Source organism: Somniosus microcephalus, chromosome 2, assembly GCF_052327205.1.
Source record: "Somniosus microcephalus isolate GS21.2 chromosome 2, FLI_Smic_1.0, whole genome shotgun sequence".
Classification (NCBI taxonomy): Eukaryota; Metazoa; Chordata; class Chondrichthyes; order Squaliformes; family Somniosidae; genus Somniosus; species Somniosus microcephalus.
In genome coordinates this window covers 67,352,734-67,373,729 of record NC_140988.1, presented here as the reverse complement: position 1 = coordinate 67,373,729, position 20,996 = coordinate 67,352,734, and the positions used below count along the sequence as shown (strand labels likewise).

The window sequence follows — 20,996 nt, the reverse complement described above, 5'->3', positions numbered from 1 at the left end:
TCGCAACAAGGTGGCACAAAAAGTAGTAAATGGGTATGATGTAATTGCCATTACAGAGACATGCCATTAAAAAGCAGGACCTCAAAGGTTGTAATCTCTGGATTACTCCCGGTGCCTCGTGCTAGTGAGTATAGGAATAGGAGGATAGAGCAGATGAATGCATGGCTAAAGAGTTGGTGCAGGAGGGAGGGCTTTAGTTTCCTGGATAACTGGGTCTGCTTCTGGGGAAGGTGGGACCTGTACAAGTCGAACGGGTTGCACCTGAACTGGAATGGGACCAACATCCTTGCGGGGAGGTTTGCTAGTACTGTTGGCGGGGGTTTAAACTAACTTGGCAGGGGGATGCAATACGGAGTGGAGGTGGAGCAGGGGGTGATGCACAGCCAAATATAGAGGAAAAAACAAGTCAACCTGGAAGGCAGAGCAAATATGTAATGGCACAAGGGAGTATGGCCAGGCTGGATGGCATTTATTTTATTGCAAGGAGTCTTGCGAGTAAGGCAGATGAATTGAAGGTGTTGATGAACACATGGGAGTATGATATTGTTGCTATCACAGACATGGTTGAGGGAGGGGCAGGACTAACAGCTCAATATTCCGGGGTATAGAATCTTCAGGCGAGACAGATGGGGGTGTAAAAGGAGGGGGTGTCGTAATATTAATCAAGGAGTCAATTACTGCTGTAAGGAGGGATGATATCTTAGCAGGTTCCTCCAATGAGGCCATATGGGTAGAACTTAAAAACAAAAAGGGGGCAAGCACTTTGCTGCGCGTGTACTATAGGCCCCAAAACAGTCAGGGGGAGATAGAGGAACAGATATGTAGGCAAATCTCAGAGAAGTGTACAAATAATAGGGCAATAATAGTAGGGGATTTCAACTTCCCAATATTAACTGGGATAGTCAGAGTGTGAAAGGCTTAGAGGGTGCGGAATTCTTAAAGTGCATCCAGGAGAGCTTTTTGAGCCAGCATGTAAAAAGTCCTACAAGAGAGGGGGCGGTACTGGACTGAATTCTAGGGAATGTAGCCGGGCAAGTGGTAGATGTGTCAGTAGGAGAACATTTTGGTGACAGTGACCATAATTCGGTGAGATTTAAGGTAGTCATGGAAAAGGACAAAGATGGATCGGAAATAAAGGTTCTAAATTGGGGGAAGGCCGATTTTAATGATAAGGCAGGATCTGGTCAAAATGGACTGGGATCAGCTACTTGTAGGAAAATCCACATCAGAGCAATGGGAGTCTTTCACAAAGGAAATAGAGTGTGTACAACGGCAACAGGTTCCCATAAAGGTCAAGGGTGGGACCAACAAGCCCAGGGAACCCTGGATGTCAAGGGGTATACAAGAATGGATTAGGAAAAAAAGGGAGACTTTTGGCAGATACAAAAGGACTAAAAACAGTGGAAGCCCTAGAGGAGTATAGAAAGTGCAGGGGGAGTACTTAAAAAAGAAATTAGGAGAGCGATGAGGGGGCATGAAAAAACACTGGCGGGCAAAATAAAAGGAAAATCCCAAGGTGTTTTATAAGTATATTAAGGGCAAGAGGATAACCAGGGAAAGGGTAGGGCCCATTAGGGACCAAAGTGGCAATCAGTGTGTAGAGCCGGAAGATGTAGGTAAGGTTTTAAATGAATATTTTGCATCTGTGTTCACTGTGCAGGAGGACGATGTAGGCATAGAAATCAGGCAGGGGGATTGAGATATACTTCAACAAATTAGTATCGAGAGGGAGGAGGTACTAGCGGTTTTAGCGGGCTTAAAAGTGGATAAATCTGCAGGCCCAGACAAGATGTATCCCAGGCTGCTGTGTGAGGCAAGGGAGGAGATTGCAGGGGCTCTGACACAAATTTTTAGAACCTCTCTCGCCACAGGGGAGGTGCCAGAGGACTGGAGAACAGCTAACATAGTACCATTATTCAGGAAGGGTAGCAGGGATAAACCAGGGAATTACAGGTCAGTGAGCCTAACATCAGTGATAGGGAAATTATTGGAAAAAATTCTGAGGGACAGAATTAATCTCCACTTGGTGAGGTAGCGATTAATCAGGGATACTCAGCATGGCTTTGTCAGGGGGAGATCATGTCTAACCAATTTTTTTGAATTTTGAGAGGGGGTGACTACGTGTGTGGATGAGGGTAGTGCAGTTGATGTAGTCTACATGGACTTCAGTAATGCTTTTGACAGGGGAGCCCATGGGATCCAGGGCAATTTGTCACATTGGATCCAAAATTGGCTTAGTGGCAGGAGACAGAGGGTGATGGTCGAAGGTTGTTTTTGTGACTGGAAGCCTGTGTCCAGTGGTGTACCGCAGGGATCGGTTCTGGGTCCTTTGCGGTTTGTTGTGTACATTAATGATTTAGATATGAATGTAGGGGGGTCTGATCAGCAAATTCACAGATGACACAAAAATTGGTGGAGTGGTAAATAGCGAGGAGGGACGCCTCAGGCTACAGGACAATATAGACGGGATGGTTAGATGGGCAGAACAGTGGCAAATGGAAATTAACCCTGAAAAGTGTGAGGTGATGCATTTTGGGAGGACTAACAAGGCAAGGGAATACACAATGAATGGCAGGATCCTAGGAAGCACAGAGGATCAGAGGGACCTTGGTGTGCATGTATATAGATCCCTGAAGGCAGCAGGAGAGGTAGATAAGGTGGTTAAAAAGGCATATGGGATACTTATATTCTATGCCTCGGCTAATGAAGGCAAGAGCAGGGAGGTTATGATGGAGCTGTACAAAACGCTAGTTAGGCCACAGCTGGAATACTGTGTGTAGTTCTGGTCACCACACTATAGGAAGGATGTGATTGCATTGGAGAGGGTGCAAAGGAGATTCACCAGGATGTTACCTGGGCTGGAGCGCTTCAGCTATGAAGAGAGACTGGACAGGCTGGGGTTGCTTTCCTTAGAGCAGAGAAGGCTGAGGGGGGACCCGATTGAGGTGTACAAAATTAGATAGAAAGGAACTTTTCCCCTTAATAGAGGGGTCAATAACCAGGGGGCATAGTTTCAAGGTAAGGGGCAGGAAGTTTAGAGGGGAATTGAGGAAAAACTTTTTCACCCAGAGGGTGGTTGGAATCTGGAACTCACTGCCTGAAAGGGTGGCGGAGGCAGGAACCCTCAACATTCAAGAAGCATTTAGATGAGCACTTGAAACGTCATAGCATACAAGGCTATGGACCAAGTGCTGGAAAATGGGACTAGATGGCTTGTAGGCCGGCGCGGACACGGTGGGCCTAAAAGCCTCTTTCTGTGCTGTATAACTTTATGACTTTATGACATGGTTGCAGGGTAACCAAAGCTGGGAACTGCATGTTCCAGGGTACTCAACATTTAGGAAGGACAGACAAAAAGGAAAAGGAGGTGGCGTAGCGCTGTTAATAAGGGATGAGATCAGTGCGGTGGAGATAAAAGATCTTGGCTCGGCAGATCGTGATGTAGAACTGGAATCAGTTTGGGTGGAGCTAAGAAACAGCAAAGGGCGGAAAACATTGGTGGGAGTTGTGTATAGGCCACCAAACAGTAGTGGTAATGTAGGGCACAATATCAATCAAGAAATTAGAAGTGCATGTAACAAGGGCAATACAGTAGTCATGGGGGACTTTAATCTACATATTTACTGGGCAAATCAAATTACTACTAATGGTGTGGAGGACGAATTCTTGAAATGCATGCAAGATGGTTTCCTGGATCAGTATGTGGAGGAACCAACCAGGGAACAGGCTATTCTGGATCTGGTACTATGTAATGAGAAAGGGCTAATCAATAATCTTGTGGTAAAGGGGCTTTTAGGGACAAAGTGACCATAATATGATTGAATTTTACATTAAGTTTGAGAGTGATCTGAAACTAAGGTCTTCAATCTAAACAGAGGAAACTACAAGTGTATGAGGGACAAGTTGGCCATGGTAGATTGGGAGACTACACTAAAAGGTATGAAGGTGGACATACAATGGCTAACAATCAAGGAAATAATGCATAATTTGCAACAAACATATATTCCTCTAGGGCATAAAAACCCAAAAGGAAAAGTGACCCAACCATGGCTAACAAGAGAAATTAAAGCTAGTATTGTCAAAGGAGGAAACTTATAAAGTTTCCAGAAAAAGCGGTCATCCTGAGGATTGGGATCTTTTTAGAAATCAGCAAAGGGGGACCAAGAAATTGATAAAGAAAGGGAAAATGGAATAATCACACAAACTAGTGAAAAATATAAAAAAAAGGATTGTAAAAGCTTCTATAGGTATGTGAAAAGGAAAAGGCTGGCGAAGGTAAATGTAGGTCCTTTACAGTCAGAGACGGGAGAATTTATAAAGGGGAATGAGGAAATGGCAGAGAAATTAAATAAGTACTTTGTTTCTGTCTTCACGGAGGAAGACACAAAAAGCCTCCCAAAAATACCAGAAAACCAAGGGTGTGGCGAGAATGAGGAACTTAAAGAAATTATTAGTAAAAACCACAGTCCTAGCAAAATTAATGGGACTAAAAGTCGATAAATCCCAAGGACCGGATAACCTACATCCTAGGGTTATGAAAGATGTGGCCATTGGGATAGTGGATGCATTGGTTGTCATCTTCTAAAATTCTATAGATTCTGGAACGGTTCCTGCAGATTGGAGGATAGCAAATGTAACCCCGCTATTTAAGAAAGGAGGGAGAGAAAAAACGGGGAACTACAGGCCTGTTAGCCTCACATCAGTAGTTGGGAAAATGCTGGAATCTATTATAAAAGATGCAATAACTGGGCACTTAGAAACTAATAGTAAGATTGGGCAGAGTCAACATGGATTTATGAAAGGGAAATCCTGTTTGACAAACCTATTGGAGTTCTTTGAGGATGTAACCAGTGAAGTAGACAAAGGGGAACCGGTAGATGTGGTGTATTTGGATTTTCAGAAGGCCTTCGATAAGGTCCCACACGAGGTTGGTGAACACATGGAATTGGGGGTAATATACTAGCATGGATTGAGAATTGGTTAACAGACAGAAAACAAAGAGTAGGGATGAACGGGTCTTTTTCAGGATGGCAGACTGACTAGGATCGGTGCTTGGGCCCCAGCTATTCACAATCTATATCAATGATTTAGATGAGGGGACTAAATGTAACATTTCCAAATTTGCTGATAACAAAGCTAGGTGGCAGTGTCAGTTGTGAAGAGGGTGCGAAGAGGCTTCAAGGGGATCTCGACAGGCTCAGTGAGTGGGCGAGAACATGGCAGATGGAATATAATGTGGATAAATGTGAAGTTATCCATTCTGGTAGAAAAAACAGAAAGGCAGAGTATTTCCTAAATGATGAAAGATTTGGGAATGCAGATGCTCAAAGAGACCTGGGTGTCCTTGTACATGAGTCACTGAAAGTGAATGTGCAGATGCAGCAAGCCATTAGGAAGGCAAATGATATGCTGGCCTTCATTACAAGAGGATTTGCGCACAGGAGTAAAGAAGTCTTACTCCAATTATATAGGGCCTTGGTGAGACCACACCTGGAGTACTGTGTACAATTTTGGTCTCCTTACCTAAGAAAGGATATACTTGCCATAGAGGGAGTGCAACGAAGGTTCACAAGATTGATTCCTGGGATGGTGAGACTATCGTAGGAGGAGATTCACAGAATCACAGAAACCCCACAATGCAGATAGAGGCCATTTCGGCCCATCGAGCCTGCACCGACACATATCCCACCCGATCCCCGTAACCCCTACACCAACACATATCCCACCCTATCCCCGTAACCCCACGTATTTAATCCCCCTAACACTAAGGGTCAATTAATCATAGCCAATCAACCTAACCCGCACATCTTTGGACTGTGGGAGGAAACCGTAGCACCCGGAGAAAACCCACGCAAACATGGGGAGAATATGCAAACTCCACACAGACAGTCACCCGAGGCCAGATTCGAACCCAGGTCCCTGGCGCTGTGAGGCAACAGTGCTAACCACTATGCCACCGTGAGTAAACTAGGCCTGTATTCTCTTGAATTCAGAAGAATGAGAGTGGATCTCATTGAAGCATACAAAATTATTACAGGGCTTGATAGGGTGGATGCTGGGAGAATGCTTCCCCTGACTGGGGCGTCTAGAACCAGGGGCAGCCTCAGGATAAAGGGTAGGCCATTCAGGACTGAGATGAGAATACATTTCTTCAGAGGGTGGTGAATCTTTGGAATTCTCTACTCCAGAGGGCTGTGGGGGCTTAGTCATTGGGTATATTCAAAACAGAAGTCGATAGATTTCTGACTAGTAAGGTCATCAAGGGATATGGCGACAGGGCCGGTGAATGGAGTTGAGGCAGATGATCAGCCATGATCTCATTGAATGGCGGAGCAGACTAGATGGGCCAAATGGCCTACTCCTGCTCCTATTTCTTATGTTCTTAAGAGTGGATTGCAAGCAGAGTGGAAGAACTTTTTATAAAAACAGAAACTGCTGGAAATATTCAGCAGGTCAGACAGCATCTGTGGAGAGAGAAACAGAGTTAACTTTTCAGATCTGTGACGCTTCGTCAGAAATGGAAAAAGCTGGAGATGTAACAAGATTTTACCCAAAGGGACAGTCTGTGATGGGATGGAATGCAGGAGTGAATAAATGCTGCAATTGGGAATGGCAGAATCATCAAAAGTTGCCATCTGAAAAAATAAGGCCAGAGGTTATGGTCTGAAATTGTTGAACTCAATGTTGAGTCCAGAAGGCTGTAAAGTGCTGAATCGAAAGTGCTGTTCGTTGAGCTATTGTGTTGTGGAAGAATTTGGTGATGGTAGGAATTCATTGAAGAGGAGGAAGGCGGTTTCTCACGTCCAACTCAAAAGGAGAAGTGAAGCCACAGAACCCAAGGACTCCAAGTCAAATATCTAGATCGCTAATATTTGGGTTATTTGTGTTTAGTATCTCAGTGGTTCTTGTTAAACTTGAGTAAAAAATTGTGTCTTTTTTCTCTCTAAGTTAGGGCAGTGGGTTAATCCAAGAAGCTTACTTAGTCTAATAAAAAGAGGCATGGCAGGGCACCGCAGTCCTGTCAAATGCACATCCTGTGCCATGTGGGAAGTCTCCAGTCCTCTGGCACCACCCTTGTATCTAAGGAGGATTAAAAGATTATGGCCAGTACCTCTGCAATTTCCACCTTTATTTCTCTCAGCATCCTAGGATGCATCCCATCTGGTTCTGGTGACTTATCTACTTTAAGTACAGCCAGCCTTTCTAGTACCTCCTCTTTATCATTTTTTATCCTATCCAGTATCTCAACTACCTCCTCTTTCACTTTGACTTTGGTAGCATCTTCTTCTTTGGTAAAGACAGATACAAAGTACTCATGTAGTACCTCAGCCATACCCTCTGCCTTCCTGCATAGGTCTCCATTTTGGTCCCTAATCGGCCCCACCCCGCCTCTTACTACCTGTTTAAAATTTATATGCCTATAGAAGACTTTTTGGATTCCCTTTTATGTTAGCTGCCAATCTATTCTCATACTCTCTGTGCCCCTCATATTTCCTTTTTCACTTCCCCTCTGAACTTTCTATATTCAGCCTGGTTCTCACTTGTATTCTCAACCTGACATCTGTTTCTGCTTCATCTTACTCTCTATCTCTTTCATCATCCAGGGAGGTCTGACTTTGGTTGCCCTACCTTTCCCCCTCATGGGAATGTACCTTGACTGTACCCAAACCATCTCCTCTTTAAAGGCAGCCCATTGTTCGATTACAGATTTGCCTGCCAATTTACCTGAACCAGATCCATTCTCAACCCACTGAAATTTGCCTTCCTGCAATTAAGTATTTTTACTCTAGGTTGCTCCCTGTCCTTTTCCATAGCAAGGTGACTGATGAGTCCAATGCGGGACCTAGTCTCTGTCACAGGTGGGGCAGACAGTGGTTGAAGGGGCGGGTGGGTGGGTGGGGTGCTTGGGTTGACGTGCGCGCCTTGCGCTTGGCTTCCGCTTGCTCCCGGCGAAGAGACTCGAGGTGTTCGGCGCCTTCCCGGATACTTCTCCTCCACTTTGTGCAGTCTTTGGCCAGGGATTCCCAAGTGTCATTTGGGGATGTTGCACTTTTTCCAAGGAGGCTTTGAGGGTATCCTTGAAGCGTTTCCTCTGCCCACCTGGGGCTCTCTTGCCATGCCGGAGCTCAGAGTAAAGTGCTTGTTTTGGGAGTCTCGTATTGGCCACGCGGACGATGTGACCCATCCATCGGAGCTGATCGAGCGTGGTCAGAGCTTCGATGCTGGCCTGAGCGAGAACACTGATGTTGGTGCACCTGTCCTGCCACTGGATTTGCAGGATCTTGCAGAGGCAGCATTGGTGGTACCTCTCCAGTGCTTTGAGGTGCCTGCTGTACATGGTCCATGTCTCTGAGGCATACAGCAGGGCGGGTATCACTGCTGCTCTGTAGACCATGAGCTTAGTGCCGGGTTTGAGGTCCTGGTCTTCAAACACTCTCTTCCTCAGGCGACCAAAGGCTGCACTGGCACACTGAAGGCGGTGTTGGACTTCGTCATCGATGTCTGCCCTTGTTGACAGCAGGCTCCCGAGGTATGGAAAGTGGTCCACGTTATCCAAGGCCTTGTTGTGGATTTTGAGAATTGGGGGGCAGTGGCGGGGGCAGGTTGGTAGAGGACCTTTGTCTTACAGATGTTTAGTGTAAGGCCTATGCTCTCGTACGCTTCGGTGAAAGTGTTGATGATGGTTTGGAGTTCAACCTCCGAGTGAGCGCAGACGCAAGCGTCGTCTGCATACTGTAATTAGACGACAGAGGATGGGACGACCTTGGATCTGGACTGGAGGCAACGGAGGTTGAACAGTTTCCCGTTTGTTCTGTAAATTAGCTCCACTCCAGCGGGGAGCTTACTGAGGGCGAGATTGCAGCAAGGAAGAACGAGATGCAGCTGGAAGGAGCACTTCGAAGATCTCCTTAACCGAGACTCTGTCTTCGACATGAGTGTCCTCAACTCCATCCCGCAGCATGCTACCCGCCACCATCTCAGCACAACCCGAGCATGAGGTTGAAAAGGCCATCCGACAACTGAAGAACAAGGCCTCAGGAGCAGATGGAATCCCCGCCAAGGCACTAAAGCATGGCAGAGAAGCACTACTGGTGCGAATTCATGAACTCATTTCTCTTATCTGGAAGGAGGAGAGCATGCCAGGGGATCTCAGAGACGCCGTAATTGTGACCATCTTCAAGAAAGGTGACAAGTCCGATTGCGGTAATTACAGAGGAGTTTCCCTGTTGTCTGCCACAGGGAAAGTCATCGCAAGAATCCTCCTCAATCGCCTTCTCCCAGTGGCCGAAGAGCTCCTCCCAGAATCGCAATGCGGATTCCGCCCACTAAGGGGCACAATGGACATGATCCTCACCGCACGTCAATTACAAGAGAAATGCAGGGAACTACACCAACCGCTGTACATGCCCGCCTTTAATCTCACAAAGGCCTTCGACACTGTCAACCGTGAGGGATATGGAGTGTCCTCCTCAAATTCAGCTGTCCTCAAAAGTTTGTCACCATCCGCCGCCTGCTTCACGACGACATGCAAGCCGTGATCCTGACCAATGGTTCCACCACAGACTCAATTCACTTAGGAACCGGGATCAAGCAAGGCTGTGTCATCACACCAACACTCTACATTTGTACAGGAGTTTGGTGCGATCACACCTGGAGTACTGTGCACAGTTTTGGTTTCCTTATCTGAGGAAGGATACACCTGCCTTGGAGGCAGTGCAATGAAGGTTCACTAGACTGATTCCTGGGAAAAAAGGAGAGATTGAGCCTATACTCTCTGGAGTTGATAAGAATAAGAGGAATAAAATTCTGAGGGGGATTGACTGGATAGATGCTGAGAGGTTGTTTCCCCTGGCTGGAGAGACTAGAACTAGGGGGACAGTGTGTCAGGATAAAGGGTTGGCCATTTAAGACTGAGATGAGAAGTACTTTCTTCACTCAAATGGTTGTGATCTTTGGAATTCTCTACCCCAAAGGGCTGTGGGTGTTGAATTGTTGAGTATATTCAAGGCGGAGATAGATAGAATTTTGGACTCTAGGGGAATGAAGGGATATGGTGTAATAAAAACAAAAAATGCTGGAGAAACTCAGCAGGTCAGGCAGCATCTGTGAAGAGAGAAACAGAGTTAACGTTTCAGGTTAATGACCTTTCATCAGAACTGGAAAAAAGCAGGAAATGGAACAGATTTTTACGCAAGTGAAGAGGTTTGGAAAGGGGAGGGGGATGAAAGAACAAAAGGGACGGTCGGTGATAGGATGGAAGGCGGAAGAGATTAAGAGATATTAAGAGATATTCAAGGCAAAAGGAGATGGTAATGGAACAGGTCAAGAAACAAAGGATGGATCTAGATGAAGTGTAAATTGTGCTGGCAGAATGAAAGACAGCTGCCATGTGGGGGGGGAAGGAAAAAAAAGACAAAAAGTGTGGATAAAAATGTTGAACTCTATGTGGAGTCCAGAGGGCTGTAAAGTGCCTAATCGAAAGATGAGGTGCTGTTCCTCGAGCTTACGCTGAGCTTCCATGGAACAATGCAAGAGGCCGAGGACGGTGAGGTCCGAGTGGGAGTGGAGCGGTGAATTAAAGTGACAGGCGACCGGAAGCTCGGGGTCCCCCTTACGGACTGAACAGAGGTGTTCCGCAAAGCGGTCATCCAATCTGCGTTTGGTCTCCCCAATGTAGAGGAGACCAATGTAAAGTGATATGGTGATCGGGCAGGAAAGTGGATTTGACGTCGAAGATCAGCCATGTTCTTATTAAATGGCAGAGCAGGCTCAAAGGCCTACTCCTGCTCCCAATTCTTATGTTCTTTCAAAGACCAGCACAGGCACGATGGGACAGATGGCCTCATTCTGTTGCTGTATCATTCTATGATTAATCCTTTGCTATTCAAAATTGCTAGGTAACACGGACTACATTTACTCATATCTATTAAGTGTTTGCGTACCCAACGTTAAACTTAAATTGTGATTTTGTAACCAATAGTCCAAAGTCTGGTCTAGTAATCTACAGGCCTGAGCAAGTAATCCAGAGAATGCGAGATGAGATTCCACCATGGCAGTTTGTGAATTTGAATTCCATTTTTTTTTAAATCTGGATATAAAAAGCTGGTATCGGTAAAAGTGAACAAGAAGCTGTCGGATTGTCCTAAAATACCAACTGATTCATTAATGTATTTTAGGGAAGGAAACCTCCGGTCCTTACACAGTCTGGAATATACATGACTATAGTCCCACACCAACATGGTTGCTCTCTGAAGTGGCCTAGCAAGTCACAGAGTTGTATTAAATCTACGACCAGTGGTTCAGGGAGAAAGCCCACTATTAGCTTCAGGGCAATAAGGGTGACCCCGAGCTTCCGGACGCCTGTCACTTTAATTCTCCGCTTCACTCCCACTCTGATCTCTCTGTCCTCGGCCTCTTGCACTGTTCCAATGAAGCTCAACATAAGCTCGAGGAACAGCACCTCATCTTTCGATTAGGCACTTTACAGCCTTCTGGATGTGGTAAACCACTTTTATCGTTCACTATCGTTACACGATGGTTATCACTGTTATATCGTTACACTATGGCTATCACTGTTTACACTGTTGTATCACTACACGAGGTCGCCTCTTGTCACGCTGTTATGCCTGGGCTGACCACTGCTGACTCCGCCCATGGCTCCACCTACTTGCCCAGGTATAAAGGTGGTCGACTGGCTGGTATTCCTCCTTGTTGGATCCGATCACCCACGAGGGTGGGCTCTGTTATTTAGCCAATAAAAACCTATAGTTACTGTCTTAACTCGTCGCTTTTCATTGGATGAATTGATAGGTATATCAATTTTATTGGCTAAATTTTGAAATGTCTTTAACGGAGCAGCCAAACGACCAGTCAGACGCCCAGCTACAACAGCCACAGCAGCTGGCCTGGCTGCGAGCCCTCCGACCGCCGTACCTGGATCTAAACCCACAGGCAGCAAACTCAGCCCTCGACTTCAAACACTGGCTGAGCTGTTTCGAATCCTACCTGGGAGAATCCGGCGTGCCTCAGAGATCCAAACTAAGAGTTCTGACCGCCCAAGTGAGCCCTAAAGTATTTGCACTCATCCAGGACCTTACTACATACGAGGCCGCCCTCAACCTGCTGAAAGAGCAGTACCGGAGCCCGGTAAATTCTATGTATGCCAGACATCTCCTAAGATCCCGCCCGCAACAGCCAGGAGAGTCTGTAGATGAATTTTTACGGGCGCTACAAACACTCGGCAGGGACTGTGACTTTAAAGCTGTAACGGCTGCAGAAAATACTGAAGAGAATATCCGCGATGCCTTCGTGAAAGGCCTTCGGTCCGACTACTCACGGCAAAGACTGCTCGAATCAAAGGACCTCGACCTGAACACAGCTGCAGCCCTCGCTCGCTCTCTGGAAGTGGCCCATCGGGACCTCGAGGCGTATTCCAGGTACTGTGCTGCGCGACCCTGGGACTCGGGCCCGACCCGGACCGCAATACCCCTCGCACCGCCGCCTCTGGGACCTACCTCAGCGTCGGCGTCCCGGACCCGATCGGGACCGCCACCCCTGGTACCGGCTGCGACATCGGAGCCCCGCGATCGGGCCGCCGGCTGCTTTTTCTGTGGCCAGGCGAAACACCCGAGGGCGCGCTGCCCTGCAAGAAACGCGACCTGCTCCGACTGCCACAAGAAAGGCCACTTCGCGAAGGCCTGCAGGGGGAAAGCCACAGACGCCAGCAGTGCCTCATGCGAGTTGTGGGGCGGCCATCTTTCATCAAGGCCACAAGATGCCAGTGTCCCCTCGTGTGAGTCGTGGGGGTGGCCATCTTTGATCAAGGCCACCGACACCGGCAGTGCCTCATGTGAGTTGTGGGGGCGGCCATCTTCTCCGCCATTTTATGCAACGTCGTGGGCACCGCCATTTTGTTCACCACACTCGACCGCCACCTTGTCTCCAGACCCGACCGCAGCCTCACCCGCAGACTACAGCAGCTCGCTCAGCCATACACTAGCCTCCGTCACACTGGACCAAGCTCGCCCGCATCACCTGTCCAAGTCCATGATGGACATCAAAGTAAACGGCCACGCCACGACCTGCCTGTTCGACAGCGGAAGCACGGTGAGCCACTACTCCCTCACTGTCCAGCCAACGCGCAACCGGATCTCGATGGCGTCGAGGTCCCATTCAACAGACATCAGCGGATACTGTGTTGTGACCCTGTCGGTTAGGGGCACGGAGTATAAAAATTTTAAACTTCTCGTCCTGCCCCAACTCTGCGCTGCCGTCCTACTGGGGCTGGATTTCCAATCCCACCTTCAAAGTGTCACTTTGGCATACGGTGGACCCCTCCCCCCACTCACAGTCGACAACCAACAGCCTTTAAACCGCCCACCGCGTACCACCTGCGGCCTATCCACCCTCAGGGTTCCGCCCCCCTCCCTGTTCGCCAACCTCACCCGCGGCTGTAAACCCGTCGCTACCAAGAGCAGGCGGTACAGCGCCGGGGACAGAGCTTTTATTAGCTCTGAGGTGCAGCGTCTCCTGAAAGAGGGCATCATCAAGAGGAGCAACAGCCCCTGGCGTGCCCAGGTCGTAGTCGTTAAGACCGGCGATAAAAACTGCCTAGTCATCGACTACAGCCAAACCATAAACTCAGCTGGACGCATACCCCCTTCCCCGCATATCTGATATGGTCAATCAGATTGCACAGTACCGAATATTCTCTACCATCGACCTTAAGTCGGCCTACCGCCCTGAGGACCGCCAGTATACCGCCTTCGAGGCGAATGGCCGCCTCTACCACTTCCTTAGGGTTCCCTTCGGCGTCACCAACGGGGTTTCGGTCTTCCAAAGGGAGATGGACCGGATGGTTGACCAGAACGGGCTGCAAGCCACGTTCCCCTATCTAGATAACGTCACCATCTGCAGCCGCGTCCGGCAGGACCATGATGTTAATCTGGAGAGATTCCTCCGTACGGCCCAACGGCTGAACCTCACCTACAATAAGGAGAAATGTGTGTTTAACACCTCGCGCCTTGCCATCCTCGGCTGCGTAGTAGAGAACGGAGTCATCGGCCCCGACCCCGAAAGAATGCGCCCCCTCATGGAGCTTCCCCTCCCCCACTGTCCAAAGGCGCTGAAGAGGACCCTGGGGCTCTTCGCCTACTATGCCCAATGGGTGCCGAATTATGCGGACAAAGCCAGACCCCTCATGAAGTCCGCCTCCTTCCCCCTGACGGCAGAAGCGTGCGCAGCCTTCTCCCTCATTAAGGGAGACATTGCTAAGGCCACAATGCACGCGGTGGATGAGTCTATCCCTTTCCAAGTGGAGAGCGATGCATCCGACTTCGCCCTAGCCGCAACCCTTAACCAGGAGGGGAGACCGGTGGCCTTCTTCTCAAGGACCCTCCAGGGTCCTGAGATCCGACACTCCTCGGTCGAGAAGGAGGCCCAGGCGATCGTGGAGGCTGTACGACGCTGGAGGCATTACCTGGCAGGCAAACGATTTACCCTCCTCACCGACCAGCGTTCGGTCGCTTTTATGTTTAATAACAAGCTGAGGGGCAAAATCAAGAACGACAAGATCTTGAGGTGGAGAATCGAGCTCTCCACCTATGATTATGAGATCTTGTACCGGCCTGGTAAACTGAACGAACCCCCAGATGCTCTATCACGGAGTACATGCGCCAACGCGCAAATTGATAGACTGCAGACCCTCCACAACGACCTCTGCCACCCCGGAGTCACCAGACTTTACCACTTCATTAAGGCCCGCAACCTGCCCTACTCCATCGAGGAGGTCAGGACCATGACCAGGAACTGCCAAACCTGTGCCGAATGCAAACCGCATTTCTTTAGGCCGGACAGAGCAAGCCTGATCAAGGCCACCCGCCCCTTCGAGCGCTTGAGCATCGATTTTAAGGGGCCCCTCCCGTCCTCTGACCGTAATGTGTACTTCCTCAACATCATTGACGAGTACTCCCGTTTCCCCTTTGCCTTCCCCTGCCCAGACATGACCAGTACCACGGTCATCAAATGCCTGAACGACCTCTTCGCCGTGTTCGGGTTCCCGAACTATATACATAGCGACCGGGGCTCCTCCTTCATGAGCGAGGAACTTCGCCAGTTCCTACTAGCGAGAGGTATTGCTGCAAGCAGGACCACCAGCTACAACCCCCGAGGGAACGGCCAGGTGGAAAGAGAGAACGCGACTGTCTGGAAGGCCGTTCTCTTAGCCTTAAAGTCCAAGGGCCTCCCAACCTCTCGCTGGCAGGAAGTCCTCCCGGCAGCGCTGCATTCCATCCGGTCACTGCTTTGCACGTCCATTAACGCCACCCCCCATGAACGAATGTTTGTTTTCCCCAGGAAGTCGACTACGGGAACCACGCTACCAACTTGGCTGACCTCTCCGGGGCCCGTCTTGCTGCGAAAGCACGCGAGGGCCCATAAAACGGACCCCCTGGTCGAGAGGGTGGACCTCCTGCACGCCAACCCCCAGTACGCCTATGTGGCATACCCAGACGGGCGGGAGGACACAGTCTCCTTATGAGACCTCGCACCCTAGGGCATCCCTGAGACACCACCGTTACCCCCCACCACCCCCCCAAATCCAGCCCAGGTAGACGGCATGCCGGAACCCCACGAGCCTTCGCCGACCACGCAGACACCAGCATTAACATCGGATACTGCATCACCGCCGCCGCGACGATCGGAAAGGCTTACGAGGCCTCCGGACAGACTGACATACCCGAACTGGTAGTACACTTCACCCCGCCGGACTCAAATCTAAACAAGGGGTGAATGTGGTAAACCACTTTTATCGTTCACTATCGTTACACTATGGTTATCACTGTTATATCGTTACACTATGGCTATCACTGTTTACACTGTTGTATCACTACACGAGGTCGCCTCTTGTCACGCTGTTATACCTGGGCTGACCACTGCTGACTCCGCCCATGGCTCCACCTACTTGCCCAGGTATAAAGGTGGTCGACTGGCTGGTATTCCTCCTTGTTGGATCCGATCACCCACGAGGGTGGGCTCTGTTATTTAGCCAATAAAAACCTATAGTTACTGTCTTAACTCGTCGCTTTTCATTGGATGAATTGATAGGTATATCACTGGACTCAACAGAGTTCAACAATTTCAGACTATAACCCCCTCAGGCTGTATGATTCTGCCATCCCCATTTGCAACATTTTATCTCTCCTGTCTCCTGCCCTAGCACAGACTGTTCCTTCAGATCCTCCCCTCCCTGCCTCTGCACCTGCTTAAAATCTGTTACATCTCCAGCTTTTTCCAGTTCTGAAGAAGGGTTCCAGACCTGAATCGTTAACTCTGTTTCTCTCTCTCTCCACAGATGCTGCCTGGCCTGCTGAGTATTTCCAGCATTTTCTGTTGTTTTTTCAGATTTCCAGCATCTGCAGTATTTTGCTATTGCCAGTGTCGTTCATATATAAAAAAAGGAATTTTAAAAAATGATCAGTTGTCCGACTCTGGGCTAGAAATTGCGGTCGGAGGCTTACCTCCGGAGCTCGCCTCCAACCCGCGAAACAATTACGAAAGTACCTCCTGGCTCCCAGGCTGCAAAAAGTTGTGGTCTCAGACCTCAAGGCGGAGGGTAGCGTAATGGCCCACAGATCCCAGGGACGCAAGCGGTTCAGAAGCGTACCTGGGATCACATGGGCCCGGTCCTCCAATCAATAAGGGAATTCCCTAATGATATGCAATGGAATCCCCAAATCTAATAATTATACAATGTACCGAATTGGAATTTTATTCATAAGTTCCTTCATGGCACCAACCTCAAAAAATTAATTTTTTGATAATTTTACACATCAAGACTGTAATCCGGGCCAATTATTTGCATAAACTCTCATAATAAAGCGTATGTGCATACTTTTGGCTATAAAAATTTTTAATTTAAGCCTTAGATATCCCCTTACACTGCTGCAAGCAGGCCCTATGCTGCACTAGTGATAGCTTTTTCAGACCCCCCACGGATGGCCTGTCGACGTGTACATCGACAGGCCACAGGTTCCGGGTTTTGCGCATGTGGAAATCCGGAGCTTGTGGGGCATTTCAAAGGGAATAAGACACAAACACCGCAATTTCAGGACCTCTGTCTTTGATGATTTGACCTCAATGGGAAAGAAAATCGGGTGGGTTGTAAAACGGGCTGCTGATTCACTATCAACCATTTTGCACTACCGCCATTGACAAATTTCAGTGTTTGGCCAGTTAAGATTTGCCCCTTATAAACTGTATTCCCAGTTTATCATCATACTGGTACTCTCCATTTTTGTTCCCAAGGATCATTATTGCCAATTATTGATGCAATAACAATGGGTTTGTTTAGTTGCTTTTCTTGAAAATAGGTACCACTTTGGCTCGTTCTCAATCCAGCAGGACCTCCATGTATTCAATGACATGCTTATGAAGACCACAGTTGACCGATTTTGTCCCAATGCTTACTTAGCATCCTAGGCTATACCATCCGTTTCCAGGGATTTATTGGCTTTGAGATCTTTATCTCTGTATAGGATGCCAAAGCAAGTGTTCTCCAGCTCATTCAGTTTAACCTCCTATGATTGGTGGCATGCTACTAGCGTCTCCTCTGGTGAATAATTCCAGGAATTATCATTTCGCACATTTTAGACCATCCTCATTTACATCCTTAAGCAATATTGGTATTTTTTTATAATTTTGTTACACGTGGTGCGCAAAGGAAGTCCTCCCCCCACCCTGCCCCTTGTTTGAGCAGAACTGAATGAATTTTCCTCTGAAACTGACTGTGTTTTCTGATCTGGAAGCATTCAAATCCGATACTGAGCAACAAAAGATAAGTTCCTCTATTCCCCAGCATTGGTATCTCCTTTGCTCATTCAGATAACTGTAATTTACCAACAAAAGTAAACTTTTACACAAACTTAAAAATAATAATGACTATAAAAAGGATAAAGAAAAAATGTTTGAAAAGCTGAAGAGAAAAAGACAAGAATGGTAAACTTTCGTGGTGTGCCACAGGCAGCAAATTTGCTGTCAACGGTACAACAAATGTCGCCCACCACCCCAGGTGTAATATCATTAATGGTGATTGTTGTATTGTACAAATATTTAAAGGAAAAGCAGTTCTTTCTCCTCGCCTCCCCCCCAGGGTTTAGATAATGACCTACTCATTTTTAATTGAATGAAAAGGTCACATTTTTCCCCCAGTTATTTTGCAAAGTTAATTCTCCTGAAAGGATTTTCTTGTTCAGCTAATAGCAACTTACCTTATAGCACCTTTATCATTAAAAAAAGTTCCAAGCTGCTTCACAGATGCATGATCAAACACAAATGGACATAAAGACAAAGAAGGAAATTAGGAGGGATGACCAAAAGATTTGTAGAGAAGGGAGATGGAGCAGCGAAGAGGTTTAGGGAGGGAATTCCAGAGCATGGGGCCTAGATAACTGAAGGCACACTCACCAATGGTGAGGCAAAGGGTGGGAGAGAGAGATACACAAGAAAGCAGAGTCAAAACAACAGTTCGGGGGGAGGGGTTATTGGAAGTTACAGAAATAGGGTGGAGTAGAGATAGGTGGTGGAGTGGTAGAGCTGGGTATCATCAGCATACATATAGAAGCTGACTGAGTGATGAGGAAAAGGGGGCAGACGATAGAGCCTTGTGGGAGTCCAGCGGGAACGCTGGTTAGGGCTGTTTCAGTCCTGTGGCAGGAACAGAAATCTGATTAGAGTTGCAGGAATGATGGGCACAAACTTGGGAGGCAACAACACATTCAGGAACTTTGGAGAAGGAAGGGAGGTTGGAGATGGGGCAATAGTTTGCAAGGATAGAAGGGTGAGGGTGGGGGGGGGGGGGGGGGGGCGGGTAATAGGGGTTTAAGGAGATGGTTTGGTAATGGAGAAAAAGCCGCAAGGGGTTACTTTGCTCTTCACGATAGTCGGCAGTTTTGGCAAAGGAGAATGCAGCCCGACAGGGCTTGATGTGATCCAGCTAGTTCTGGTGATTGATAGCTAAATTAGTTGTCTGCTAGATACAATCAAGTTTCCCCTGAGTGAGCTAAAATGTGGGCCATACCAGGGAGATCAATCTGGATTGGAGAGAGTAAAGGTTTTGCTGGGGACAAGGGCATCAAAGATGGACATGAGGGAGTAGTTAAGCAGATCGATGGCTGCAGCAGTAATATGGTGGCTGGAGTGCCAAAGTCTCGGCAGTAATATGGTGACTGGAGTGCCAAAGTCTAGGTAGTTGGGATTCAGAAAGTACAGTTGCAAGTGATTTGGGGGATTTTTTTCCCCAGGGACAGACATAGAAACTTGGCTACTGTCAGCTAGATTTTGTTCCCACTGCATCTACAAAAATGTGGAACCTTAAAAATATTCATAGCCTTCATAATTTTAGATTAAAATGGGCAAATTACTAGTCCCAGCAGACAGATATGAAAGCAAATTACCTTCATGTAGTTAACTATTTTAGCAAGCACTCCAAACTTGTACCCAGCGCTCCCTGGAAGTGCTCTGTAGGTGAAAGATCCATTTTCTGTAAAAAAAAAAAAAAATATTGTAAAATACTTTTTGAAAAAGATACAAATATGTCAGCATTCTTCTATGTTGCTAATTTATAAATCTATGTACAAAATTCCTGTTGAGTTGCTACTGTAGTTTTTTTGGAGCATTCCTAAATAAATAGGTTTGTAGACACTGCAAGTGATAAAGAAGCAAATCTCAATCATATTTGCCAAGAAAAGGATGCCTTTCCAAAGTACCTATCACAATTAATAACCTTTTTTTTTAAACAAATTTATTTTCCAAACCCCAAAAAATGCATTCTACAAATATAATACATATGCATATTCCATTTAGAGTCAACACAAAATAGAATACTCACTGCACAGTAAATTATTAGGGCTACTGATTTCCAGTGACTGAAAACAATTTGCACAACTGTTGCCAGTGGTAGGGATAAATAAGGAAGGCTGAAAGTGCATATACCCTGAGCAGAATTTTTCTATTCTCTTTCCGTGAGGAAGTTGAAAAGAATTTACCCTGAGCAGGCTTATATTAAAAAAAAATTATACAGTCTCTCCTTAGTAAGGATGGCTGAATGTGCATATATCCCAAACAGAATTTCACTACTCTCTGCATAAATATACATAAAACAGGTATACATCCTATGGTTCTAAAAGAGGTAGCTGCAGAGATAGTGGATGCATTGGTTGTGATTTTCTAAAATTCCATAGATTCTAGAACAGTCCCAGCAGATTGGAATACAGGAAACTTCCGTTTAAACGGCACCTAAATATCCAGAATTCTCTGTTAACCGGCAAAATTCTCACTCCGAAAACAACACCTCAATAACCGGCAATGTTGCAGAGTCCGAGTCCGAGACTCCCGCGGTGGCCGAGTTAGTCAGTGGGGGCAGTTCTCCAAACTGCCACTACTTGGCTTCTTGGCGCTGTCGGGAGTCGGAACACCTCAATACCCCTGTAACAGGAGTCTGACTCTTCTGTGCTGCTGGTAGTCTCTTCTGATCCACCATTTTACAGGGGTACTGTGTGTCTCCCACGCTGCTGGTAGTCATTGCATTGCATTACCCTCAACTGTACTTAATCAAGCATCTTCCACCATCCATTTAACACAACATTCTGTAGGTGAGTACCCAATTACTGTATACTGCACATTTCCTGATTTTTTTATTTTTCTTTGTTAAAAATAGCCTCGGTAGATAACCCTCTCCGTCATCCGGAATTTTTGATCAACCGGCAACACGCCAGTCCCATCGGTGCCGGATACCAAAGAGTTTCCTGTATACCAAGTGTAACCATGCTATTCAAGAAAGGAGGGAAGAGAGAAAACAGGGAACTACAGGCCAATTAGCCTGACCTCAGTCGTCGCGAAAATGCTGGAATCCATTAATGAAGTGGTAATGGGATACTTCGAAAATCATAATATGATTAGGCAGAGTCAACATGGTTTTAAGAAAAAGAAATCGTGTTTAA

At 47.2% G+C, this 20,996-nt stretch overlaps 1 protein-coding gene across 6 annotated transcripts in view; it reads right to left on the bottom strand.

Annotated features, from left to right (window-relative positions):
• gtf2e2 (general transcription factor IIE, polypeptide 2, beta) overlaps window positions 1–20,996 on the bottom strand; it is a 246,407-nt gene that overhangs the window by 175,983 nt on the left and 49,428 nt on the right. For all 6 annotated transcript variants that reach the window (XM_086010207.1, XM_086010198.1, XM_086010176.1 and 3 more), the window contains exon 3: window positions 19,452–19,537. In XM_086010207.1, coding sequence (XP_085866333.1) covers window positions 19,452–19,537 — 86 coding nt within the window. The remainder of the gene's footprint in view (window positions 1–19,451; window positions 19,538–20,996) is intronic.